At 43.5% G+C, this 12,284-nt stretch overlaps 1 protein-coding gene across 1 annotated transcript in view; it reads left to right on the top strand.

Annotated features, from left to right (window-relative positions):
- The window catches only part of LOC147679856 (peptidyl-prolyl cis-trans isomerase F, mitochondrial-like), a 114,073-nt gene that overhangs the window by 85,973 nt on the left and 15,816 nt on the right, over nucleotides 1-12,284 (top strand). The window contains exon 3 of the mRNA XM_086944760.1: nucleotides 9,775-9,863. Within this exon, the coding sequence (XP_086800886.1) occupies nucleotides 9,775-9,863 (89 nt within the window). The remainder of the gene's footprint in view (nucleotides 1-9,774; nucleotides 9,864-12,284) is intronic.

Here is a 12,284-nt window from a genome sequence, read left to right as displayed (position 1 = left end):
AGAGAGGCTCGAGGTGCCCTATGTGATTTAAGAGCCCAGAGAGGCTCGGGGGCCATTTTCATGACGTCGAGCCCCAGAGGGGGCTCCAATGACCCCACAGATGTTCTAAGAGCCTGCTAGGCTCAGAGGGGGTATTTCGTTGAAGAGCCAGAGGGCTCCAGGGGCCTATATGTGTCCCAGAACCTGTGTGGCTCCAGCGCGGCGCAGTTTGCGCCCAAGGGTCAGTGAGGACCCTGTCGCAGTTTATTTTATTGCGATGCCCAGGTGCCCAGCACTTTGTGGCACCTGCCACGTTTAGGCTTTTTGTACTTTTGGACTGGCGCTGCATGGCAGCGCACCCTGACATTGAGACTCAGGGCGTCTGAGCCCCAACAAGGCCATTGGCCTAGGGACTGCCCCAGGTAGTGGCTTATGTGAGTTGTTGTGCAAGTATGTGGTTATTGCACCTCTGAATGTGATCTCTTGCATCATGTGTTATTCCTGCACCTCTGAATTTTTTTAGACATCATGTGATTCTTGCGCTATTGTTTTACTCTTGACACCTCTGAATGTGTTTAAGCATTATGTGTCTTTCTTTTCCTGCGCTGCACCTCTGAATGTTTAGTCATCATGTGTCTTCTTGCGCTGCACCCCTGAATGTATTTTATTGCATCCTGTGCTCTATTCTTAACACCTCTGAATGTTTATGGCATCATGTGTTTCTCTTTATTACTCCTCTGAATGTGTTCATGCATCATGGGTAAGGTGTTCTGGTTGATACCCCTAAATGTGTTTATACTTAGGTGGTTGTCTTTTCTACTCCTCTGAATGTAGGTTTATTGCATCATGAGTAATGTATTCTTTCTTAGACCCCTAAATGCTGTGTGATACTTAGGTGGTTCTTCTTTCTTTAGTACAGGTGGTCCTAGTAAGGTCCTGGTTCCTGTTACCAGTGGTTACTGGTGGTTATCTTTGATTATTATTTTATGTTACATTTATTCTTTATTCTAGAAGTGATTTTATATTCTACACTTTATCTAGAAGTTCTATATCTGATTCTGACAGGCGCCCATGTGGCCCTGTCTTGTGTACATAATCCCTGTGAATATTGCCCGTGCCAGTTGGCACAATGTACATGTGTGATTTTTATCTGATGTGTTTTACAATACAAAAGTTATTTTTATAATAACCTTGTGTGGAGTCTCTTCGTGGTGTGCCTAGTATGTTGTTGCTGTTGTGCGCTGGCGCAAATGCTTTACACATTGCCTCCGAGTTTAGCCTTACTGCTTGTGCCAAGCTACCAAGAGGGTGAGCAGAGGTTATCTTGGCGTGTGACTTCCTTGCCCTGACTAGAATGGTGGTTTCTGCCTGGCTTTGGCGTCAGCCTTAGCCTACCAGAAATAGCCAGTTCTAACAGTTCATATTGAGAAAACTCAATAAGGCTAATGCTACATTCATATTGGGGAAGATCAATGAGTTTAATGCTTAGTGCACTTTGAGGAAAGTCAATGAGTTAATGCTTAGTTAATATTGAGGGAAATCTATGAGGGTAATGATCAGTTCACATTGAGGAATAATAATTAGTTTAATACTCAGTTGATATTGATGAAGATCAATACTATTTTTTGTAACTTGTTTTTTATTGGTAACATTGCATCACATCATAGCTTATACATTTGTCATATACATGTCGTATCGGATCCATTATTCTCAAACAAGGGCTCTTCCCATTGTCAATTAAACATCAGCTATACTAATCCAGTGAATTTCGATATATTACAATGTACTTTAAAGTTTTTGTATAACAGTAATACTTAACCAAAGAATTATACCCGCCATCCACCCCTCCTTTCTCCCCTGCGGCGACCAGCAGCAGTAGCATTCGTTATCTGGGCTAGCAGACATAATGGCTTAACTAGTTTGGTATTGATGCAGGTTGGCTATTTGTATTCTCTATGCCAGGGACCAGCGCTCGGTGAGTGGACGATTGTGTGAGTGTAACTCCGTCATTGCTCTGGGCAGTTGTCATTGATATCTCTGTTAGCACATGTCTCCATTCTGGTCCATTTCAGCATTCTCATCTGTTCTCACAGCCACGAGGTGACATTCTTCCGCCACACCCCATTCACTCATATCATTGCACCATCTATCCAGCGATGGGGGCGCGGGAAGAATCCAGTTTATTGCAATACGTCGTTTAGCCAGAACCAGTCCCACCATGGTATATTGAAGACAGATTTGCGTCTCTCTCTTTGGTGTTGGGAGTACACCCAGCAAGCATTGTTTTATAGAGACTTCTATTCGCACCGCTGTTACAGAGCGCAATGTCTGTACCACCTGTTCCGACAGATCAATAAGTTTAATGATTAACTCACATTGAAGAAGATCAATGAGTTTAATGCTTCATATTGAGGAAGATCAATGAGTTTAATGCTTCATATTGAGGAAGATAAATGAGTTTAATGATTTAGTTCACTTTGAGGATGATCGAAAGGGTTAATGCTCACAGTGCTCCCAGTTCACAATGAGGAAGATCACTGAGTTTAATGCTTAGTCACGTGGAGGAAGATTTGTGGGGTAAATGTTTAGTTCATATTGGTGCTGCTTGGTAACCCCAGGGGGGTGTTCCACTTGAACATGCTAAAGCTGTCCAAAGATCTACAAGTGCAGTACTCTGTCGCTCCAGAATAAGACGAATAGGACGTTGAGTCCCTCCTAGACTGTTATGATAACCTAGGAAGAATTCCATAGTAGAAGAAGTTAACCTTGTTTCCAATCTGAGTTTCTGATCTATGCCATGAGAACATTGGCAAACAGCCCTGAGGCAGTGTGCCAGCTGCTTACAGTCACTCCATAGAAAATGTGATCATGGAAACCGTCTTTTTGTCAAAAACAAGACATACAGAATGTGGTATAAGACCCCAGAGTGTTTCAAGGCAGAGGTGCCCCCTGTGCTGGATCTGTTTGAGCCTTCAGAGGGTCTATCAGCAAACCTTTTGATGCTAGTTCAAAAGCAAGGGTCGAAGGAACTATATTTCAACATGGAGCACCAAGGGACATTGTTGTGATGAAGAACAAGGTTGAGTTCCCTCAGTTGACAAGCTACTGTTGTAAGCGGGTGCTACAAAGATACTCAGTGCAATTGATCTGACTGAGGGCGCTGACACATTATTTGGTGCCAGGAAGAAGACAGTGTGCCTCATCCAGTGGGCATTAACCAGTTCAGCATAATGTCCTTTGGGCTATAGGATGTCCCTACCAGCTTGCAAAGTCGGCTGAGCAGGGATCTGGCTAGACTTTACAGCATCTGTGCCAAATACATAGATGGGATTTCAATGTTCAACTTAATCTCACTGAGCATTGCAGCCACTTCATAGACTACTAAAAGACAAGCGCTGCCCCATGACTATCCTGCCTTTGACTATCCTGACCTTTAAGAAGCAGCCAAAGAAGGTGACTTCTTAGTGTTGGAAAGGCTCTGTTCAGAAGTCTAAATGTAGTCCTTTATAAATATCTCATGTAAAGATGTCGGTGCTATCCAGCATCAACTCACAGAGAAAGGAGGAGAGCATCAATGTCACCTGCCAAACAGCTGAACTAGGCAGCGATTGAGAAAAATACCTTACTGTCATTAAGGCTGAAGTGCTTTTGTCCATACTTGTAGTTTATTACCACCTTCAAAGTCCAGAGAGATCACAAACCCCTCAGATTGCTCAGGGTGATGAAGAGCGAAAATCCCATGCTTTTAAAATAGTCAATTTCCTTGCACAAATTGGACTTCTCAGTGGAGGATAAGGCTGAGCTGTCACATGAGAATTCTGTTGGACTTTCTACTTTACCCCAGATAACAACCTAGGGTCTCCTGCCTTGGGGAAAACCCTGGTCAGTCTGATCTGGGAAGAGTGGGCAATGAAGACAAATGTCTCTGCTTTTAAATTCACCTGCTCCTTCTTGCACAGATTGCCATGGATTCTTGAATTTCCTGATACTTTCACTCTCCAGTGGCTCACATCTTTGTTTGAATAGCTTTATGATTTGTTTTGCTTTTGGTTCCCACCAGATAAGTCAATTGACATTTGTACCGAGCTTACATGCAAAAGAGTACCCCACTATAGTCAAGGAGGCTACGCCCACCTCACCAGGCAATGCAAGACAGGTCACTGAATCTGGTTGTCCTGTCCAGATCTTTTCATCTGCATCTCTGGGAGAAAAAACTGCTGTCACTCATTAAAATCTAGGCTTTCACATCTCCTCCACCAGAATGGTGTTATGTGTTGTGGGGCCTATGTTCCATACCTAGAGTGTGTGTCCCATTGCAATGTCTCCCTTTGCAAGGCCAGATTGACTGTGGCACAAGACAGTGGTGCCCACTGTCGCTGCCATGCAACTGACTCTGAGGTCTGCACAAAGGATACCACATTGTCGAACTTTGCCTGTCTGTGGTACTGCAATCTTCACCTGGCCATTCGTCACTTGCAGTACTTGGACTTCACTTTGGAAGTTTAGGTAAAAATACTAAATATTCCCATTACTGGCATTGCACGGTGTGTAAATCCTAAAGTCATTTGTGTAATGTGAGTTGAATGTATTTGTTGCTAGTGAACCAATCTTGTGTAATTGATCATTACAAGAAACACTTCTTGCGCACTATTGTTCAGCGGGTAATTTATGGGTTGCAGTCCAATTGGATTTCTAATTTATATTGGTGCATTGACTCAGTACTTTTACCAGGGGGTTAGAAATCCTACCCCTGCGTCTCTATGGGGGGGGGGGGGGGGGGGGGGGGGGAGATCGTTTCCGTATACAATGGCGTTGTGGAGGTGAAACCTGTTTGATGCTGTCCCTGGTTTTTCTCTGGAAGACTGGGAGTGTAGGACCTGGGCAAGCATTAAACATAAGACACAACCTGCACTCTCAGAGCTTTCAACCTGTGTAACCTGAAGGAGTGACGCAATGCAGATAAACGCATCTTGGTTCGTGGGCCCCGCAAATCGTGCGTGCTTGTTTTATAATGTAGGGGTCGTTTTTTTGTCGTATTTGGAGTTGCTTCTCTTGCAACTCAGTGGGTGCCCTCCGATGGGACCAGTGGTGTCTGTTAGAGCCAAAAGATGTCTGTTCTAATGTAAATTGCACATGCGCTATACCTCACCCACATTGTTTCCCCCTGGACCTTTAAATTCTCCTGTACCTCAGGCCCGGTTCTAGAGGGTGGGCCAGGCCCTCCCAAAATAGCCCTGTGGCCCAGCCAAGACCCATTTATAAGAAGAAAACAACAATTTCCTTTATTACTTTATGAAAAAAATAACACAGGGCTGCGGCTTCGCTATGAAAATCAAATTGTGCAGCTTTCATGTATAGTCCCAATGTCTTGGGTTACCATAAGTGTCTGGGGAGAGGGGTGAGGTCATAGGTGGTGATTGCTATTACTGTGCAAGTGTAAATAGAAAGAGTATGTGAGACATCCACGCTATATTGAGACCACATGCTCCTATGACACAGAAATAAAGAGATTAAACCAGTTTTATGGCACAAACTGTGAAGGATTTTTCCATTTTAAGAAATGGAAGTGAAAATGTGCACACAAGCAGGATATATATCTTAGTAGTAATTTATTTGATTTTATTTCCGCTATTACGCTATTCCTCAATTATGCTGCGGCCTCTAGAATTATGCGGCCGGGGAAAATCAAATTATGCTGCAGAATTTACTAAAGTATGTGTTCAGAAAAGGCAAATTACACTGTATGATGAGGCACATTTTGTGAAAGTATTATTTCTTATTTTAAATTTGTTATACTTTAACACTGTCTTGGCAAAGGTTACACCTCGTTACTACCAGTTTAACACAGAAATAGGAACTGAAAAGTGGTTAGCCCACCTTTGCAAAAGACCTTCTGCTGCGCAGCCGAACGTGTCACTACAGTTTCAGGAACTTTTGATCCGTTTGAGAAACACATAATTTTTTAATTAAAATATGAAAAGTATGCAGCAGATTTTGGTGTATGTGACAAATGTTGCAAATCCATAATTATACGGAACACTGCAGCCAAAGAATTGCATAATTGCAGTGACCCTGCTTAGGCACTATATGATGTAAAAACACTGAAAATGGCAATGTTTTGACTGTTCATAAATGAAAATATGTCAAATTTCACTAATGCAATACAGATAGAGAAAGAAACGGAGTAGTGCAAGTGCCAATTATACAAAGAAAAGCACTGGCAACAATTCCATGGCAGCCCTGGCAACACGTGCTGCCTCTGTGCAGCCTACTCTCAATTTCCTGAGGGCTCTCTATTATGAATAGAAGGAAGTTAAATAACATTCACCCGACATTGGGGCACCGGTGGCCTTGCATTTATTCTTTCCCAACAAATTCTTTCATTTTGTCACATGAACAGATAGAAATGGATTATGCTGAGGGTCACTATAGTAATGCGATTCTGCAGCCGCACAGTTTTACATATAATTATGGATTTCGCACATTTGCCACATAATCCATAATCTGCTTCATAATTTGCAGACTTTAACAAAAAGCCATCTTAAACGGATCACAAATTACTAAATGCGTGGTCACATGTTGCAGCACAGTGAAGGCCCTTTGCAAAGGTTTACTCGTCACTTTTCAGCTGCTTATTGCGGTACTTGGATTTTAAACTGGTACTAATGAAGTAAAACCTTTTTCCAGATAGTGTTCATGTGTGAAAATGACTAAATAATAAAGTAATACTACCTCGCATTATGCTGCAAAATGTATTCAACCCTGCAGCATAATTTGGTACTTCCGTGTTGCATAATTCCAGTGGCCCTCATTATAGTGCTGTTCTTACCCCTTGAGCTCTTACTGATAGAGAGAAGGGCGAGGTGGAGAGAAGGGAAGGTGAAGCAGAGGAATGGAAAGGTAGTAGGGAGGAGGCTGAGGCAGAAGTGAGGATAGTGAGCATAAAAGGAGGACGGTGGGATGGAGGGTGAGTTGGAGAGACCGGAGGGTGAGCAATGGTGAGGGACAGAGAAGAGGGGGAGGAAGAGAGAGAAGGGGGGAGGAAACGAGAGGCGTGAAGTGGAGAGAGAAGGATGCAGTGGCGCAAGAGTAAGTTGGCGCACAGTGAGCGCATGGCGAAGTCAGGAGAGAGCTAAAGTAGGATAAGGAGGAAGAGAGGAGGATGAGGTGAGAGAAATATGAGGGTGAAGTGGAGAAAGAGACTGCACGAGAACAGGTGGATAAGGTGGAGAGAGAGAGTAAGATGATGTACAGAGTGAGATGGAAGAAAATCGAGGGTAAAGTGAGTGGGCCAGCAAGGAGGATGAAGTCGGGAGAGAGGAAGGTGAGACACAGAGAAAGAAGGGTGAGGTGGAGAAAGCAGAAAAGATCAAGCCCAAAGGTTTAAACATCTAGGCAGAGGCTGTGGAGCTCACACCCGTTCCAGACCATCCAGCATACCTAGATCCAGTTTTCAGACACCTAGGAGTCTCTGAACAGCCCATTCATCTCTATGGCCCACCCATGCTTCTTCATGGTCCTCTCAGATCCCAAATCCTGAAATCGGGCCTGCTGCACCTCCCATTGCTTACCGATCATCTGGGGCTTTTCAACCCTATCCGGCTCCTGTTTTCCCAGTACAGAGTTCTGCACCGGGTCATCCAGCATAGTACTGAATCCATGCCGGAGTTCCTGGATATGCTCTGATTAGGCAAAATAGTTCAACTGAGTTTCGAAAGTATCTGGCATAGATCTAGTCCTTCTGACCCGAACGCTGACACCCAGCTCTAATGCCTTAAAAAGCTTACATGCAGGACAGCTGTTCTCGGAACAGGATTTTCCTGGGGCCTTCCAACTCCGGATGATCACGAGACAGCTTGTTACACATGGTATTTATTAGAATAGGAAAACGACTGTGTTTTCATTAAGAAGAATACAGCTGTAGTCAGTGATTCAGAATACAGCTGACCTCTCGTTTTGCACTCCCATAAAAAAATGTTTTTCGGTTTGATTTTGCACATTGTTTCTTTTCATGGTCCTAACCGGCATGCCATGCATGTATGTGTGCTTTTATGTCTGTGTAGTGGGGGGTTGGAGGAGGCAAAGCATGCATTAAACCCATGCTTGTGAGAGAAAACATCTTCAGCGTGCAGCATTGCACATGCATGAAAGGCACAATTAAAGTGGGGAGGCAGTCCAAGCAGTGCACATCCATGCCCCTCCCGCTACTCCACTGTTTCATCCATATTTTTGTATTTTGTAAAGCGCAAACTACTCATCCTTACGGGTCTCAAGGCGCTGGGGGCCGTCGTGGAAATTAAGTGAGCTATTGCCCAGAGTCACATGGTGCTGAGTTGAGCTGCTGCCAGAGCCAGGGATCGAACCGCGATCCCTCTGCTTCGAAGGTAGCTGCCCTGGCCACTGCTCCACACCTCACCACATGACATAAACACCACAGGGCAGATTTATCATTATTTCACGCAGCACAGCAAGCCACCTTGCTGCGCTGTGCTGCGTGAAAGGGCAGGAATGGCCTGTTTTTTACATTTCTTTCTTGCGCTGGCGCACAATGTGCTATCTAGTGTCAACGCAGGCCCCTCAGTGTGCTGTGGTGCAAGTGTCCCTGCATTGCAGCCATGATTGTTTTTGTGAAGGAAGAGGCACCTTCCTGCACAAAAACAATCCATAGAGGCATTTTCCTCTTTCTATTTTTGCTGTAGAATGCAGCACACATAGAGAGAGGGAAAAACGAGGAGGAATACAAAATATTTCTCCTCGTTACGCCTCAATTGCGGAGGCATAACACTTTGACGCATTCCTAGGTCTACCAGTTGTGGTAAATCTGGTAATACACCAAAATCCATGGATGTATGCGTGGGAACACCTATACTCCACCCATGGAACGTCTCCCTGGGGCAGAATAAATTAACTGCATTGCCTTACTCTAGATTTATCAAGCCATACTGGGCCATGCAAGATGGCCTTTCGTGGCTTCATAAATATTACTGGCAAAGGGCGACGCAAAACCATGATACATTTGCCCCCATTTTTTCCCTTTAGTGACTCTGCATCTCACATGTGTCCTTGGAAAAATGCATCAAAGTGAACACACACACGTGCCATAGAACCCCCTGTGACCTGAGTCATCTTCAGCTTTGTTGCCAGCAGTGAGAGGTATTCTGGGATTTGCAGTTTAGCTTTAAGCATTGCAAGTATGGGCACAAAAATCTGAGCATGCAATGTGCTTCTGGCTGAAATGTTAAGCCTGGCTTGATGTGTCAGGGTTGACATGGAAGCATTTTGCAGCAGTGAGCATAGTGTTACCACTGAATTTCCACATGTGAAATGTCTTACATATGTATGTCCCTTCTACATCAGGACTGGCCTACATCTGTCCCAGTTTACGAAAGAGTTGAAGACACACCTATTTAAAGAACAATCCAATGCAAGGCATTAACAGTTCACAGACCATCTACCTATCTTATCAATGGATGACCTTATGCTCATCTTTGTCTCTGTACAGCAATTTACTGCCTTTTGCCTAGGTTTGAGCTATAGAGATACCACATACATACATATGCTAGTGTTACATATTTTAGGTGCCCAAACATTTGTCTTATCGAGATGAAAGGAGTTTTTAAGAAGTTGGGAATTTCCCAACTTGAGTTGTATGCACCAAAACCTGGTACTTATATGACCTAATCAATACTGTGGAAACCTTTGCTGACCTTTCTTCCCTAGGTCAGCAGATGAAATGGAAGGTTCCATCGACTTCCTGAGTAGTCAATATTGATGATTTCTTTTTTATTCCAATAGAGAACTTCCTGAAGCTGTGCACTGGAGACTTTGGTTTTGGGTACAAGGGTTCCATCTTTCATCGGATTATCCCGAGTTTCATGTGCCAGGTGAGCATGGTACTGCTTTGTAGTCCCGCTTAGGCCCCCATTGTTCTTTTGAAGGTATTACACAGTAATATTTGGGTTTGGATCCGGGCCTTTGGGGATCAGCAATGATTTCCTAAGAATATAGGGGCATGTATATTCTTTAAGTGCAAATTTACAAGAAACATATGCATCAAAAGACGATTCATTATAAAGGTAGGGAAGGAGGTTTGAAGTAACTAGTGCACCATGACTTGCCTTTCCTAAACAAGCATTGGCAATGCCAATAGGTCTCGCCTATGCAAGACCTATTGACTTTGCGAATATGTTTTAGCCATGTTGTACACCAGTGTGGCTGGTGTTTAGTATGAATAAAAGTTAGTGGGATAAAGGAGACTGGAGTGGAGTGAAGTGGAGGGTCGTAAAGTGGCTTGGAGTGGCATAGAGTGGTGTTGAGTAGACTTGGGTAGCGTGGAGTGAAGTGTAGTGTCATGGAGTGGTGTAGAGTGTTGTGGAGTGTCGTGGAGGGAGTAGAGTGCCATAGAGTGGAAGGGTATAGAGTTGAGGGGCATGGAGTGTCAGAGTGATGTAGAGTGTCAGAGTGGAGGAGGGTGTTGAAGAGTGGGGTGGCAAAGACAGTAATGGTGTAGAGCAGAGTGGAGTGTTATAGAGGGTGTCACATACAGTGGAGTAGAGTGTTGTAGAGTAGAGTGATGTAGAGCACAGTAGTTTGTTGTAGAGTGGAGTCGCATAAAATGGAGTAGTGTAGGACAGTGGAATGGCTAAGAGTGAAGTAGAGCATTGTAGAGTTGAGTGGGGTAGAGTGGAGTGGAATAGACTATCAGAGTGGAGTGGCGTAAAGTGAAGCAGTGGAGTGGAGTAGTGTGTTGTAGAGTATAGTGGAGCATAGTAGTATGGCGTGGAAGAGAGGGAGTTCTGTAGAGCATAGTAGAGTGGAGTTGTGTTGTAGAGGGGCTTAGAGTAGAGTAGAGGGTGGTAGCATGGAGTGGCATAGAGTGGAGTAGGTTGTCATAGAGTGGAGTAGCGTTTAATGGAGTAGAGCGTGAAAGTGGAATGGAGTGTTTGGAAGTGCCGTAGAGTGGACTAGAGTGAAGTGGCATAAAGTGTAGTGGTGCAGAGTAGATTAGCATTGAGCACATTGGCTTTGAGTAAAGTTGTGTAGAGTCCTTTGGCGTAGAGTGCAGTGATGTAGAGTGGTACTGAGTAGATTTTAGTGGCATAGAGTGGAGCAGCACATAGTGGAGTAGAGTGACAGAGTGCAGTGGCGTAGAGTTGAGTGGCGTAGAGTTTAGTGGCAGAGTACGCAGTGTCACAGACTAGAGTGTCATAGAGTGCAATGGTGTATAGCAGAGTGGAGTAGAGTGCACTGGTGTACAGTGCAGTGGCTAGAGTGGTGTGCAGTAAAGTGACGTAGCGTGCAATGGAGTAGAGTTGAGTGATGTAGAATGCAGTGTGGAATGGCATGGAGTGGCATAGGGTGAAGTGGTACATAGTAGAGTGTAGTGGCATGGAAGGGTGCAGAGTAGAGTGGAGTGGGGTAAATTTGACTATGTATGGTTTGGTAGCGCACTCCAATAACAGACAACACATATTCAATTGAAATGACCATTACATTTGCACAGACATGCAGTTTTATTGATAAAAGTGTACAGCGCACAAACAATGCGTGGAAATGTCATCACCTAGTGTATTGATTTGTTGTGAGCGAATTAAAATATTTGTTTCCACCACACTCAGAATTACCAAAAAAACATACCAACGAAACAGGTATACTATATGATTTTAGGGTGGGTCACAAGTCAACAAATACTAGGTTGTACGAAATGCTTGATTGATATTACTTAGACAAAACACATAGGCACACACTTGATCTCATCAAAGGAGCACATTTCCAAGACAAATGTAAAATACAAAAAATAAAAAGATAAATGAAAACTAATGTATGAAGCGAATAGAAATGAATTCAAAGATGTTAATACAAATGTCTAAACTAAGCCGGCTGTTCGATAAATATGACATAGATAAAATAATCGAAGATAAAATCTGCCAAATAACAAGAATGTTCGCAATAATTTGGATTCAAATTCTTTCCGGGGATATAACTTTCTTTGCTGTATATCCACTACTGTATGATATAACCAATGTGCATAGGTTGCCACATACAAAAAGTCACCTGAATGAAAAGTAAGATTGATGTAGACACATATGTCACCTATACTTCAAAGTGTTAGAAAGAAACCGATCCTGTTCTAGTAGCAAATACATATGCTTGTATCTTTAAGCCCTGAAGAAGTCACGGCCACCAGCCATGGGCGGCGAAACACGTGTTGGCTAAAAAGAGGCTAAAAAAATAACTAAACAAGAACATATGAGAATAAACCTAACAAATACAAAGAAATACAAGAATTGTTGATATGTGTTATT

The sequence above is a fragment of the Lissotriton vulgaris genome, chromosome 11 (assembly GCF_964263255.1).
Source record: "Lissotriton vulgaris chromosome 11, aLisVul1.2, whole genome shotgun sequence".
Lineage (NCBI taxonomy): Eukaryota > Metazoa > Chordata > Amphibia > Caudata > Salamandridae > Lissotriton > Lissotriton vulgaris.
This window is presented reverse-complemented; position numbering and strand designations above follow the sequence as displayed.